The 16,899-nt window shown below is 37.5% G+C and overlaps 1 protein-coding gene across 1 annotated transcript in view; it reads left to right on the forward strand.

The window, feature by feature from the left end:
• LOC126298578 (glycine receptor subunit alpha-2) overlaps positions 1-16,899 on the forward strand; it is a 156,102-nt gene that overhangs the window by 137,394 nt on the left and 1,809 nt on the right. The window contains exon 7 of the mRNA XM_049989949.1: positions 2,411-2,616. Within this exon, the coding sequence (XP_049845906.1) occupies positions 2,411-2,616 (206 nt within the window). The remainder of the gene's footprint in view (positions 1-2,410; positions 2,617-16,899) is intronic.

Here is a 16,899-nt window from a genome sequence, read left to right on the forward strand (position 1 = left end):
TAAAATGTTTAATCCTCATAGATTTCTCTGACATGTTCAACATTTATAAGGATTTCCTCTGTCCCCATGAAGTGAACATCTAAGATCCAGAAATAGATGTGAGCTTGGGTCCAGTCTTTTCATTCTTTTTGTTAAGAATCTCAGAAAAATTAACTAAAGGGACAACAGTATATTTTGCAGATGGAACAAATATCCTAATTAAGTCATACCATGAAGACAGCCTATGAAAAATAGCTGCACATATAATACAAAATTTAACACAGTGGATCAGAACAAACTAACTAATAGTAAATTCTGAAGAAACAGTAACAGTCAATTTCCATACTTCACAGAACCTCCATCTAGCAACGCCAACTTTTAGCATTGATGAAAACTGTTTCATCTGTGAATGTGACCAAAATTTTTAAGTGCACCCATCCAAGACAACCTGAAGTGGAAGACACCTGAAGAATGTAAATGAAAGGTTAAATATATTTACATAAGATGTAAGAACACTATCACAAAATAAAAACCATACATCACTGGTCACAGTGTACCATGACAGTATCCTTTCACTAATGATACAAGAACTAGAAAAAAATTTACACTACAAAAAAAGGATTGTTAGAATAATAACACATGCTAAATACAGAGACTCCTCTAGACCAATATTTAAAACTCTCAATGTACTGCCCCTTCCATTTTTGTATAGCTACGGAAGTACTAATCTACATAAAACTAAATTATTAAAAGAAGAAAATGTCTTCAAGCATAATTATGATTTCCACTATCATGATACTAGGCAGAAGGATTACCTACATGTCAATAAAGTAAGTATGAATATTTGTAAGGGCGAAGTGTATCATACTGACATTATGTTATTTAACCACATGCCATCCTATCTGAAATTGATACATAATTTTCGTAAGTTTAAAGTGAAACTGAAAGAGTTCTCGCTTGACCACTGCTTCTGTTCTGTTCCTGAGTGTTTGGAGCACCAAGAAAATGTAGTGTAAGTGGTCACATGTTATTAACCATACTATTCTTGCAACCATTTTATCAATTTTATAATTATGTTACCAATATTCAACATGCATTGAATTTTTTTTCTAAATCTCACTATGTATTAACTTGTATGTACTACTTCAAATCTGACTTATCCTATATTATTTGTACAAACTATGTACTAAATCTCAATTTACAGGACAAATAGAGAGACACAAATACAAATACCTTTATGGCTTATAGCAAATGACTGTTTTGTTGCCAGATTTACAGTTCCATTATTAGAAAACAGCTTTATTAAAACTGTTAAGATCTTGTAATCACAATCTGATACTAAAATCTGAAAGCAGCTATATAACTAGTAGCAATGATTCCTTAGTGGGCTATTTTCATATGTGACATGTTCTGAGAATTAAAATGCATGGAGAGAAAGAGGAAGACACACACACACACACACACACACACACATATATATATATATATATATATATATATATATATAGCGCCGGCAGACAGGCACATGAACAAAACACACAAACACACACACAGAATTACGAGCTTTCGCAACTGGCAGTTGCTTCGTCAGGAAAGAGGGAAGGAGAGGGAAAAATGAAAGGATGTGGGTTTTAAGGGAGAGGGTAAGGAGTCATTCCAATCCCGGGAGCGGAAAGACTTCCCTTAGGGGAAAAAAAGGACAGGTGTACACTCGCACACACACACAAACACACATATCCATCCGCACATACTGTGTATGTGTGTGTGTGTGTGTGCGAGTGTACACCTGTCCTTTTTTTCCCCTAAGGGAAGTCTTTCCGCTCCCGGGATTGGAATGACTCCTTACCCTCTCCCTTAAAACCCACATCCTTTCATTTTTCCCTCTCCTTCCCTCTTTCCTGACGAAGCAACTGCCAGTTGGGAAAGCTCGTAATTCTGTGTGTGTGTTTGTGTGTTTTGTTCATGTGCCTGTCTGCCGGCGCTTTCCCGCTTGGTGGGAAATATATATATATATATATATATATATATATATATATATATATATATATATATATATATATATATATATATATATATATATATATATATAGAAAGAAACTTCCACATGGGAAAAATATATTAAAAACAAAGATTCCAAGACCCACCAAGCGGGAAAGCGCCAGTAGATAGGCACAATAAATAAAACACACAAACACACACACAGAATATATATTTCTGCACCATTGCATACTGGTGATACCATACAACATTTAACTAAACTGGGATTCCTTTTCATTAAAATATAGTGCTATGTAGGAAGAGATACTATTAAATATGAGGAATGAAACTCATAGACCCTCCATTTGAATGAAAGTTCTCATATTTATAAATATTATCACATTTTTTTCAATGTTATATCACTTGTTCTGATTTAAGTATGTTTATTTTTCAGCTACACAAAATACACAGAGTCAACAGTCCTTGCCTCCAGTGTCTTACGTGAAAGCCATAGATGTGTGGATGTCTTCGTGTTCTGTATTTGTGTTCTTGTCACTTATGGAATTTGCAGTGGTAAATAACTACATGGGACCAGTAGCTACAAAAGCAATGAAAGGCTACTCTGATGAAGATATACCAAATGCACTAGATGATTTTAAGGTAGAGCATCAGTCTGTTACTGTTCTGCTTGTATTATCATATTTGAAACAACTCTAAGTGAGTTAATTTTTTGAAATTGGGAAGGGAAGGGGAACAGATTCAGCAAATTTTGAAATCCTGAGACAAAGCAAATAACAAAATTTGTCTTGGAATTGAATTTAACTATGATTTGTTACAAATTATAGCCATATTCAAAATGAATATTTAAACTGTATCTTGGCATACAGCTGTTTAACTAGGTGTGTCGCTCTACCCAATACATATCTTCCTCTTGTTTCTACAGACATAGATTTCAAAGATTCATTGATGGACATTTATACAAGTACCACACAAATGTGGTTACTTTTTGTATACACCAAATTCCATAAATATACAAATTACTGAAAACATTATGAAAAAACACATTATTGTTTGTGTGGGTAGTAAACTGTAAAACACAATTGATATATGGCACACATTTGACAACAAATAAAATATTATTTTGAATATTCAACTTCATAATGATTTCATTTTAATTTTATATTTTGTTTTTCTCATTTGTATTTACCTGTAATCTTTGCATTGTGTTACAAAATATTAAATTTGGTTTATTCATCTATAGACAATGTGAATTGTGTGTATTCATCAAGAGCAAATTTTTGATTTCTAATAGTACATGTCAATCAGAATGAAAGTGAGTATGAATTCAAAATTATTTCCATGACAGTTTAGTATTGCTCTGACATTTATGAATGTTTCACTGTTACTTATGTTATGGTTGAGGTGTCAGTTTACATGTGCCTTTGTGATGAACTTCACGATACACACAATTGATCACTGTACTAGGAACAACTAGAATAGTATTCCAGTGTCTTTTTCATACAAGGTAATGTCCTACGATCAGTTTGAAAACTGATGTTTTTCACTTTCAGTGATGCATTGATTGGTACTATTGATGCACAATAATGATTAAAGAACACCTAATCCTGAAACATCAGGCTGACTTGGCAGTTGGGGATCACATATTAGCAAAGCTGTGCAATGTATTATGCAGCTGTAATGTTATTACTATATTGGGAGGATGGATTATAGTCAAGTACAGCAAATGTCACAGAAAATTTAGTCATCTGCAATATTTTCAATACTTTTGAGACTGTTGACAAATGTGTACTGGCAACCAAGTGAGCTCAAATGCATTCTGGCAATATGGTGCACATGGCAGAGCAAGATAAGGCTAAGAAGGAAAGAGTAATAGGGAAGGTTGGTCACTGTAAGTGAAATTGAATTTTCATGTAACCATGGCTATTAACAGAAGCTTGTGGCATATACATCTCAAATCTGCATACTGTAAGGTATCAGACAAAATATTTGTAGCTAAGGTAAAGGTATATTTTATAGGATATATAAATGTTTTTCTGAATGCTTACATAGCAGCCACTTTTCCCTACCTGATGGGGTAAAGTGGCCATTCCTTTGCCGCCATTTACAAATAGACTGTACTTAAAAAAAAAAAAAGTATAAGCTTTTACTTTTTATTTCACCATCGGTTATTATTAGGAGAATAATAATGCAAATGAGAAAGAAATGTGTTGCATTACATTGCTGGCACAGAAAGGTAAACAAATGAGAAGTATTAATTATTCCTAGTGATGTAAATAGAGAAATCAATAACTACCTATGGGTTACTATTCCAGTCTAATTCATTCACAATTTATCCACTCAGAAACAATATTAAATCATGTACAAAATTTGCAAGTGAAGTTGTCATCATCCTCATCACATCCAGTGCACTTACTCTGACGTCTCAACTGCCCTTTATTTTTATTTTTATTTTATTTTATTTTTTATTTTTTTACATCTATAAAATTTCTTGTAGTAAAAGCAGTCTGTGTCACTGTTCTCATCAGTGAAATTTCCTTCTTCCATTTCATCTTGAAGAAGTTCCTTTTCAGCAAAAACTATCTTAGCATTTGTCTCACTTTCAGCTTCTAAGGCCTACCTTTGTTTTGTCTTTCATTATATAGTAGAATATTGGCCTTATCTGTTTGTTTTTCTTTGAACTTCCTCTTTTTCATTAAAAACTCTTCATCTTTCCTTCTTTTAGCTTCAGCCAAATATGTTTATAAGGACTTGAAGTGATTGTGGCAGTCTTTCCTTTTTTTACTCCTAGTTTGTCTTTGAGTCACACTTTGTTTCTTAGGCAAATATTTTACATCCTTTGGGAATTATGTAGAACCCACATGGTCGATACTCAGAGGGATGTTTTTTAGTGGTCGGACACTGAGGGGAAACTTCTCTTGGACAAGGCTTATCAGTTATAATCTGAAGGCAGTCTGCACTTGAAGACAGCTCATAAGTTAGTTCCAGAAATGAACCAGTAGGCCTATTTGGAGAAGACACAGCAGTTTGGCATCCACAGGAACCAGCACTTTCACGATGAGGACCAATATTTGAACAAGGCATAATATTAATGTCCCTATTCAGAGGAATATCAGTAAGCTCAGCTGCAGTATAGTCCTCACCGATAAACATGTTAGGGATTAAAGGAAATATTCCATACTTTCTAAAGTCATTACTTGCTGTCATTTGAATGACTGCAGGAAGAAATGCTTCACCCAAGAGCAAACTTATTTGAAACTGTGTAATAGTTCTTCCTGGATTATTGTGAAGAAATTTTTCACAAACTTGTGTGTACAAGGAATGTGAATGCCACATCCGAAGGTTGGAGCTCGTGGCTACAGTGTGGGGGCAAGCACACAACAGTTGTATGATTTTCTCTGGTCTTGTCAATGAAATCTGTGCTCTTAATACGGGTCGAGTGACCATCTAAGAGCAGTGGAATTGGATCTTGAGCAGTTTGTTTTGCATTTTTTTAAATGTTTGAACCAATCCAAAAAAATTGTCACTCTGCATCCACCCACTAGCGTGGCACACAAACTTGGTTCCTGGCAGAGCCCCAATTTTAAGTTTAACCTTCATTATTCACCTAGACAAGATTAAAAAATGGGGAATTAAATTTCCTCCTGCAGACATACACACTACAAAAGTCGACAACAAATACACACTATAAAAATCAACAGCAAATACACACTATAAAAGTCGACAGCAAATCTCTATCAGCTGAATTAGCAGTTCTGACTTGCTGTCTTCCTTTGAGTGCAAATACTTTGCTGTTCTTGGACTGAACTGTCAGAAGACCAGTTTCATCCATGTTAAAAGTATGATGAGTGGGATGAAATCATTTATCTTGCAATGTGTTAAGGATATCAAAAACTTGTCTATTTTCACCTTGTTAAATGCTTGTGCTTTAGCCATAGAGGTGGATTCTGGCTTCCTAAGACTAATATTAGGATTCTGTTTTCTAAAGCACACCACCAAGTCTTTGCGTGCCATTTCAGACTCTTTGTTGAAATGATGTGCTGTTTTGTTATGCTCTGTCAACTGGAATGCTAATTGCTGCAGGTCATTCACTGTAATTCCATAAAATCACTTTTCTGTTTCAACATGTAGTTAAATATTTCTTGCTCTTGTTGTACCTGGAATATTTAATTGTTTTACTGGTGCTGTAAAAGACATGTTATAACTCTTTGCTGCTTTAGTTCCCTTTTTGCATCAAAACAGGGTCTCATGTTTTTTGCTCTGTTTTTTGGCTGTATTTTCTTAGCACCTTGAAGCTCTTGCAAACCCTTGCAGAAGGACAGAACTTACAAACCCTTACAGAAGGGCAGCATAGTGGATATTACGTTTGTGTATAAAACAATTTACAATGTTTTAATTTCACTTGTTATATTATACATGTAGTATGGGGTTAGCTAATTCCCATTAGGACAAACAGATTGAAAATGAACTGTCAGGAATAGTGGCCATCCACTGGGAAAAGTGATCGCCTTGGCCAATTTTCCCGACATGTGGCATGGCCAGTTTTCCCAATCGGACACCATGTCTGTATGAGTGGTTCACATGTGAAACAATACAATGGAAGGAAACAACATTGACTTACATTTGTAAGCCAAAAGGCATTGCGTGAACTTTGATATCACAAAAATCTATTGCTATACATAAAAGTAAAGCAACTAAAGTAATATGTATGACTTACCTTGCATTAAATGATTGAAAAACCTAAATGTTTTCCCATAAAGATAACAGAGCAAGCTTCATTTGTCAACATCAGTGACAACACTAATGGTGTCAATTACACCTAGTCTGGCCACTTCTTAGTAGGTAGCAGCACTGCTGAAGGTATCAAATAAGCAGTGGCCACCTTTCCCAATCTGCCCACTTTACCCTTCTTTCATCTATGTTATAATTTGATACATTTTTTGGCTAGATACAGTTTCAACACTTTTAGTTCATTTACTTGGTTGACAGATTATCCATTTGTTATGGATTTTCTCTTTACTCTCTACCCTATGAGCAAAGCACTCTAAGTTAAATTGTTGTAGGGATGAAATATGTATCAGTGTTGTCAGTGAAAGAAATAATATTATTTCAAAAAATACTGAACTTGGCAGGGAGATAGTATTCATATCAATAAATATTTGCTCTTCTTATGTGGACATATGCTGTTTGATAAAATAATTCATCCATTAAATGATTTGTGGGGATAGTTTTTCTTATATGCCTTCTTCAAGTACCATTGTAGTAGTTTATATCTTTCATTCAGATAGGTAATTGACATAAATTGTCATCACATCACTCTTTTTGGATAGTTTATCACAAACTATCATTCATTCAAAGTTAATCAAGGTTTATAAGGAGCCTACTACTTTATTTTCAAAGGTACTGATGTAGGTCTGCTTCTTTAACAACAAATTATGTGCAAATAAATCACAGAATAGTTTCTGACTCTTCTGGAAATACCACAAACAGAAAACTTCTGGTAGTGGATACCACTGGAACAATAAAGAACTCTAGAATTTTGCTGAAACAGTCACATATTAATGCAGGGGGACTGGGAAGCACTATACAGGGTGTTACAAAAAGGTACAGCCATGTTTCAGGAAACATTCCTGACACACAAATAAAGAAAAGATGTTATGTGGACATGTGTCCGGAAAGACTTAATTTCCATGTTAGAGCTCATTTTAGTTTCGTCAGTATGTACTGTACTTACTCAATTCACCGCCAGTTGGCTCAATTGAAGGAAGGTAATGCTGACTTCGGTGCTTGTGTTGACATGCGACTCTTTGCTCTACAGTACTAGCATCAAGCACATGAGTATGTAGCATCAACAGGTTGGTGTTCATCACGAACGTGGTTTTGCAGTCAATGCAATGTTTACAAATGTGGAGTTAGCAGATGCCCATTTGATGTGTGGATTAGCACGGGGCAATAGCCGTGGCGCGGTACGTTTGTATCGAGACTGATTTCAAGAATGAAGGTGTCCTGACAGGAAGACATTCGAAGCAATTGATCTTAGGGAGCACGGAACATTCCAGCCTATGACTCGCAACTGGGGAAGACCTAGAACGACGGCGACATCTGCAATGGATGAGGCAATCCTTTGTGCAGTTGACGATAATCCTAATGTCAGCATCAGAGAAGTTGCTGTTGTGCAAGGTAACACTGACCACATCACTGTATGGAGAGTGCTACGGGAGAACCAGTTGTTTCCATACCATGTATAGCATGTGCAGGTACTATCAGCAGCTGATTGGCCTCCATCGGTACACTTCTGTGAATGGTTCATCCAACAACGTGTCAATCCTCATTTCAGTGCAAATGTTCTCTTTACGGATGAGGCTTCATTCCAACTTGATCAAATTGTAAATTTTCACAATCAACATGTGTGGGCTGACGAGAGTCTGCATGCAATTGTGCAATCACTTCATCAACACAGATTTTCTGTGAACGTTTGTGCAGGCATTGTTGGTGATGTCTTGATTGGGCCCCATGTTCTTCCACCTACACTCGAGGGAGCACGTTATCATGATTTCATACAGGATACTCTACCTGTGCTGCTAGAACATGTGCCTTTACAAGTACGATACAACATGTGGTTCTAGCAGGATGGGGCTCCTGCACATTTCAGTCGAAGTGTTCGTAAGCTTCTCAACAACAGATTCAGTGACTGCTAGATTGGTAGAGGCGGACCAATTCCATGGCTTCCACGCTCTCCTGACCTCAACCCTCTTTAACTTTCATTTATGGGGGCATTTGAAAGCTCTTGTCTACGCAACCCCAGTACCAAATGTAGAGACTCTTTGTGCTCGTATTGTGGATGGCTGTGATACAATATGCCATTCTCCAGGGCTGCATCAGAGCAGCAGGGATTCCATGCGACAGATGGTGGATGCATGTATCCTCGATAACGGAGGACATGTTGAACATTTCCTGTAACAAAGTGTTTGAAGTCACGCTGGTACATTCTGTTGCTGTGTGTTTCCATTCCATGATTAATGTGATTTGAAGAGAAGTAATAAAATGAGCTCTAACATGGAAAGTAAGCGTTTCTGGACACATGTCCACATAACATATTTTCTTTCTTTGTGTGTGAGGAATGTTTCCTGAAAGCTTGGCCGTACCTTTTTGTAACACCCTGTACGTGATCAACGTTCTTAGTCTACCCATATGCCATTGGTTTGTTCATTGAATGAGAACTGTTGGTTGAATGGTGAGTGAACACTATACCATATTCAGCAAACAGGCAAGTCTGTGTGGTAGCCAGTTTCAGTGGTAAGTAATAACAAAATCCAAATTACAGCCCAGGAAAAAATTAAGTAGTGCAGGGTCACTGTCAACAGGTAGTCCTCAGGGCTTGTTGTAAACATTGGCAGGTTGACAAGTGAGGCCATGCTGGTCCATGGCACTACTGCAGTCTTTGAAATGGATGGCTGCAGGTGTTTTGCCATGTGACCTGGCACTGATGGCTGTATCCTGTCATGCCATGCCTTGCAATCTCACTGGTTGTATGTATATCAAACGATCCATTGTCATATGTGATAGGATTACTAGATGCCTCTCCCCTTGAATTGGTCCACAGGGCCACAACAGAGTTGTTGGTGCAATGGAGGATGAGGTGGGTGTTATGTGGCCTGCTGTGAAAACTGGGATGTGGCTGGTGGTAGAAGAGTTACTGCATTGTCTGATGCCATAGAGGCTGGGTTGGACTCATGATTAGCTGCTGGTTCCAGAGAAATCTGTGGGCCCAGTATGAGACCTGGCACGCACTGAAAGCCCTCCTGCATATTGTCTGGGTGCTGATACAGAGTGGGCTGAGAGATGGCAAGAGAATAATAATACCAGTTGCACTCAACACCTGGGGTGATATCCTGGAACTGGACTGAATGTCTGCTGTTGTTGGTCCTCGGGGTGAACAAAATGGGTTGACCATGCTGGTGTGACAGATCTGCAGGCAGAGTTTGCCCCAGATGGAACAAACAGTGCCAGTTTCGGTGTCAGGGGAGGATGTCTCATGGCGTGACTACCAGGATCAGCTGGTGGTATTGCTTGGTGATGATGGAGCCGTGTACCCAACCAGGCATATGTTCAAATGTGTACATCCAGATGGGGACACCAATCTTCAAAGTTGTAACTGTTCTTCTTGTTGTACTGATGGAGTCTGCAACAGATCTAACACTGAATCATTGAGTGATAGTGGTGTCTGTGCAAGAGTTCGACCAAGCTCTGATTATGGACTGGTGTTGCTTAGTAAGAGGATAAAAAATAATGCAATGATGAATCAAAGGGCATAGATGTAAGTCGTTGCTCAATCTGCATTTTCAAAATTCACAGAAAATGGTCATCCATGCCATTAGAGGCTGTGGGAGGTGGAGGTGTGATAATATGGTTGATTCCATTCCTGGTGCTAATCTGTTGAAATCCAGTGAATGAAAACTGCTGTCTGTTATCATTGACAAGAGTTCATGGTACTCCTTAAGCAGAAAAAGCAGAGACCAGACCTTAGTGCTTCTTTGTGTCATGTTGCCTAGCATTTAATGCATGGAAAGTGAGAATGCATATCTCTTAAAATCAACCATACTGCACCTTGAAATGGATCAGAAAAATCAACATGTCCCACAGCTGGGTAGGCATGAGCTGTGGTTGGTAGGCTTGAGGCTGTGCTGGTTTCAGCATTTAACAAGTTTAGCAGTGTTGAGCCATGTGCATGACATCCTCATCAACTAATGACTAATACACATGTCATCAGGCCAGATTATTCATTCTGGAATTGCTGCAGTGGGACTGATGCATGAGCCACAATATACAGGAATGCCAAAACTCTGGAATCACCAGTAAACACTAACCATCAGCATCTTTCAATAACTGGACATCTTTGAAAGATGAAGAGCATGGTTTCATGAAAAGAAACAATGGTAGTTTGAAGAGGCACTGAAAAAAGGGCTTGTTACCATCTGGTTTATAGGAACTGTCAAATCTGTCTCAAATTTGGATACTTGTGTGTGGCTGCTGTGACATCTCTGGAATTGATGGCAAACTCTTCCAGTTGTGAATCAGTGTAATCAGTGTAACTGCAAACAGTCTCTTGTTTACGAATCCCGTTTATGAAATTGTTCTTTGGTAACTGTGACAGTGCAGTTGCATTGGGGTGCTGGGCTGATATAATAACATATGCTATAGTGGTTATTTTGATTAGGAAAGAGTCTGTCCTCTGAAATGTCTGTTACAGTAACTTTAACTTCGGACCAAATATCAACACTAGTGACTTATGATCAGTGATCAGATGAAACTTGTCACCATACAGGAAAATGTGGAACTTGTCAAAACCACCTTTTCTATCTGTTAATAATTTTATTTTGTCATGGTGAGCACATAAGAGGCAAATATGACAGGCCATTCCAAACAATTAAGATACCATACTTGTATGACACAAGGACCTCAACACCATGTCTGTGACCAGCATGAGAGATAGATGAGGCTAACACAAGGTTAGGTAATGAGTGGTTGGGGGACACTCCTTCAACTTAAGATATGTTTGGTGACAGTTTGTAGACTGCATTTTCTCCATAACCAGTTTAAGTGATGGGTTACTGTTGTAATTTGGGAGATAAATTGGATGTAATATGTAATCTTGCACAAATCTGGAGATTCTTTGGATATAAATATGAGAAATGGCTACCAAATCCTGACTTTCCTGCATACATTTACCGGCCCGAATCTGGTGGGAGGGGTGAGGGAGGGGTGGCAAACTGGGGTATCAGGCCTGGCTGGCAAATTCAGAGGTGCCAAATTCATATTCTTGATGGAAAAAAACCTTGTTTCACAAAACACATAGCATCCAGCACACATTGGTCTAATTATTATTCATATGATTTTGAAATGGATGGAGAAAACAAGGGAGCATACTGGAGACACAAAGATTATATTTCTGTACAAGGAACAGTATCTTGAATTCTTTAGAGCAAGTGTTAAATAGAAAACCCAAAGGCTGTATATGCATCCAAGTCAAAAATATGTTCCACTGAGGGTTCTGCTACTAGAGAGAAAGAAAAGGTTCTGGTTACTTGCTTATATGTTAATTCCATAACTAACTGGCCTATAATTGAGACAGCATAAGAAAATCTCTGACAGCTTGCAGCACTGTTGCCAACTTGAGCTGTGAAGCACAAAGGGTTGCAGGTGAAAACAATAGCTGTCTATAGAGCTATGACAACCCTGTGGTGCTGCCATAGAGTCATTTACAAAATCCCATTACATGACTGGTCAAGGTAAGCATGCAAAGCTTACATCATGTGGGCCACTGTAACTGTCAGGGATCAACTTACACTGACTAAACTATTTTATCAGAACTTTATGATGAGTGTAAGTTCACATCTTATGTTCTACTCATTTCAACTTTCGAGACCTCAGTCCAAAATATTAGGCTGATTAATAATCATGACTGAGGCTTCTGTATCAAAATGGAATAAGTTGAGAATGTTATGAACCATTGCTCATAATCTAAGATGGTATGGTGCTACCATTAACTCTGGGATGTAATTTATTTGCATGGGTGTAATAAACTGTTGTTGGAACAGCATGCTCTGAGAAACATCTGTAATATGACTCTGGCATAAACACTGTTGACAGACAGCATGTAGAGGAAAACAGTCAGGGCAACTTAACAGGTTACAAAAATTTCATCAAGGGCAAGTGAAATAACTGTTATGGTTTTTTATTTGATTTGAGCTCAGTTAAGCAGGAGCCTCTACATTGCCATATGGTCTGCACAACATTTATGACAGTTCTTGTATTTCATACTCAGTGGAAATTGAAGGGTGAGTGAGCTGAATGTGAAATCTTGAAAGTCATAGCAATATACAAAACTTCACCTAAAGAAGGACCTGATTGCCATAACAATTGAGCACACAATTCACTTTCAAGTGTTAATATAAATACCACTGTGTATTAATGATTCTGCTGTCATAGTCCACAAGAGAACATAAACTTGCATTTTCTGCCCAGGTCTTATAGGTCTGTGATCCAAAATGCATAACTGTCTGATGTGGCTTTACAGTGTTGAAGGAACTGTAAACAAAATGGCAACCATGTGCATTTTTTGTGCATGATATTCAATTAAAAGCAAGTAAATTTAGGTGAGGGCAGCAGTGATGGGTCACAAAAAGGGGCCAGTTTTTGTGCAGGGTGATAGATCTGTGGGTTTGTAAATACTATAAAGGTTCACTGTCACACACAGCACTTAAAGAATTGAAGTGTTAACTGCGTGTACTACACTTCCCAGTCCTTTTGATTTACAGTGAATGTCTGGAAAGCTGGGATTGCTGGAAGCGATTGTAGGTGTGTCAGATCCATCAGCTTCTGCATGTGCTTGGGCTGCTTGAGCTGTTGCTTCCATAGTTCAAAAAACTACTTGTTCACCTTGGTTGAAACACCCAGTAAAATGGCCTGACAAGTGTTATTCTGGCACAGAATTCATAAAGGTCCCCATTACCACTGTTGTAAGTCTGCTTCTTCAACACTACAGATTTTATTAAGTGCAAATTATGTGAAAATTAAATGTCTCATTTAGAAATATGTAAAATGGAAAACTTCTGGAGATGGAGACCTTAGGGCCAATATAGTACTCTGGAAGTTTGTTGAAAAATTCACAAATCAGTGCTGGGGAACAGTATTTTTAGGTTCAACTGGGATGAACTAAACATGATCCACACTCTTGTTGCATCCATATGCCATTGGTTTGTTCACTGAAAACACAGCTGTTTGTCGAATGGTGTCTGAAGAAAGTACTGCATTAGACAGACAGGCAAATATGTGTGCTAGCCAGTGCTATCAGTGGGTAATAATGAAGTCCAAATCACAGTCCAGGAGAAAACCACATATTGCAATGTCATTGTCAATAGATACACCAGAGAGATTGCTGTGAACATCCACTGGCTGTGACAAGAGATACCGCAGCATTCCATAGCAGTCTTTCAATTGGGTGTAGGTGTTTTGCCATATGACATGGCTCTGATGGATGTATCCTTCTGGATTGTACCAAGTGAACTTACCTGATGTATGCATAATTATATAAACTGACCTTCTGGTATGTGCAGCAGGGTTACAACAATATGTATACTGCTTAAGGAGTTAGGTATGCTAATATCAAAAGTTGAGTACAGTGAATAAATGAGAGCATATTGTAAGAGCCCCACAACTATGTGGGCCTACAACTTTACCTGAAGATATTTGGAAATAACATTAATAGAAAATTTTAAATAGAAAATTTTTTGAAACTGAAGATAAAATTTTTCAAAGCATGGTAAAAAAGGGTCAATATAGAACATGGTTACCATAACCATTCCACATACTTGGCAGGAATTGGCACATAATCTATTATATTGTTAAAGAGCTATGCTGACAGTTGATGCCATTTCTGAGGAATACCAGTAAGATCAGGAGAAATCATTGAGGGCAGCTCATGGCCTGCTGTTCATATCAAAAACTCATCCCAAATTTGATGACTGTAGGATGATACAAGATGACTTAAACAAAATTTCTAATTGGTGTGATGAATAGCAGCTGGTTCTAACTGTAGAAAAATGTAAGTCAGTGTGGATGAATAGGAAATACAAACCCATAATGTTGAGGTACGGCACTAGTAGTGTCCTGCTGACACAGTCACATCATTTGAATATCTGGGCATAACATTACAAATTGATATGAAATGGAATGAACATTTGAAGATAATGTTAGGAAAGGTGAATGGTCTACTTTGGTTTATTGGGATAATTTTAAGAAAGTGTGGTTCATCTGTAAAGTAGACTCCATGTAGGACACTTGAGCACACCAGGCCAGAGTAAAGGAAGACATCAAAGCAATTCAGAGGTGGGATGCTGTATTTATTACTGGTAGGTTCAAACAACATGTAAGTGTTACAGAGATGCTTTGTAAACTCAAATGGGAATCCCCCGAGGGAAGGTGATGTTTCCTTTGAGGAACACTATTGAGAAAATGTAGAGAACCAGCATTTGAAGTTGACTGCAGAATTATCCTTCTGCCACCAACATACATTTTGTGTAAGGACCATGAAGATAAAATATGAGAAATTATGGCTTATATGGAGGCATATAGATTGTCGTTTTTCACTTGCTCTATCTGCAAGTGGAACAGGAAGGGACACAAATAGTAGTGGTACAGGGTACCCTCCCCCATGGACCATACAGTGCCTTGTAAAGTATGTATGTAGATGATCTATAGGATTCAGATCCAAACAATAACAATGTTCAGTAATATTAATTAGATTTTTACACATGTGACACATTTTGAGAGAGCATGCCCCCCATCATGAGGCTACTTTTTTTTTATTGTATAAATTGTGTATGGCTGAGTTACCAACTAGCAAATGAACAGTGAAGAATGTAACAGATGCATAACATGGCTAACACATAGAAACAAGTTGCTGGGGCCCACATCTAGCCAGATACAACATACTCTACCAGCAATGAATATGCTGAGTTGGAGGAACAACAGAACTGGTTCAGAAAGTACAGGACTGCTGATACCAAGTAAGGGAAAAAGAATTAGTCTGACATATTATGGTGTGATAGGACTAATTTTATTCCCTTTTATTTATCTTGTATAAAGTTGGAATATCCATGTATCAGTTTTTCCTGATGATGGGAGCACTGTTTCTCAAAATGCATCATGTGTATAATAATGTGATTACAAGAACCCTTACTGAACATTTTGACTGAAGTCTACACATAAGTTTCAAAAACTTGCTACAGCTGTGACCTCTCATCCTGTAAGAAATAGATAAAACTAAATCCACAGTAAAATTAATTGTTATAACTGAACTGTGAGCCATTTAAATTGAAGTTTCCCATTCTTCACAGCTAGGTCTTGACCTCGCTACCTCCACAATTAATGGACCTTTTTCTGCACTTATATGAGAAGGAAACACACTGCCAGATATCTCAAATACAGACCAGCTGCTTTGAGTTTCTGATACTGTATACACTTTATCACATACCGGTAACCTTACTTCTGAGACAGCAGTGATTGCTGACGACATGGTGGATTATGTCATGCATTTAAGACAGCACATTGGTGTTGTTATCCTGTGTTCTACAACAAACATTTTCTTTGATGTGGAGCAGTCACCAAAGCCTTGCTATATCTCTTTGTAGCTCTTTCAATGGTACTGTAAGCATGATCTATGTCTAGTCTCATTCTGTTGTATTCAAGGCATTTAATTTTACATATATTGGAAGTTTAAAAACATATGAATCCATACAGTGTTAATGTAGACTTTCTTGATGTATATTACTGATGAAAAGCTCTTGGATTTCTAGCTGGGTGGCAGCATTAGGATACTGCTGCCATCATACTGGAAACTGAAGAGTTTTTCATTGTGTTTAGTGTTATCTCCACTTTGAAAACATTTTTACTGCATTTATACAGTAATTAGGTCCTTAGTGTAATATATCAGATATGAAGATTTTGTAATAATTTCCTTGTGTACTACCTATCACTACATTTTCAGCTGAGAAAAAAATTATTCCTAAATTTCTCTTCACATCAGTTCAAATATATAGGGTCATTTCAGAAAACCTGTTTCAAGAAAATGTGTTTTACCCTAAATGACAAGGTCCAATGCCCATCTGTGTGGAATTTTGCTTTAAACTTCACCAAGAGACTACAATGTCCCCATAAAACAGTACAAACAAAAATGAGACATTATGGTTCTAATGTGCTATTTTTATTACCCTTGCATTATCCGTATTTTCTGCTAGAAATACAATTTTCTCATATTCCAATTTTTTGGTGATTTCCTGGTTTACAGTGATTACTTACCTTTCATCTTTCTGCTTTTGTCTTTTCTCTGTAATGTATAACTTGTTCATAATAGCCATTTCTACT

Source organism: Schistocerca gregaria, chromosome X (assembly GCF_023897955.1).
Source record: "Schistocerca gregaria isolate iqSchGreg1 chromosome X, iqSchGreg1.2, whole genome shotgun sequence".
Lineage (NCBI taxonomy): Eukaryota > Metazoa > Arthropoda > Insecta > Orthoptera > Acrididae > Schistocerca > Schistocerca gregaria.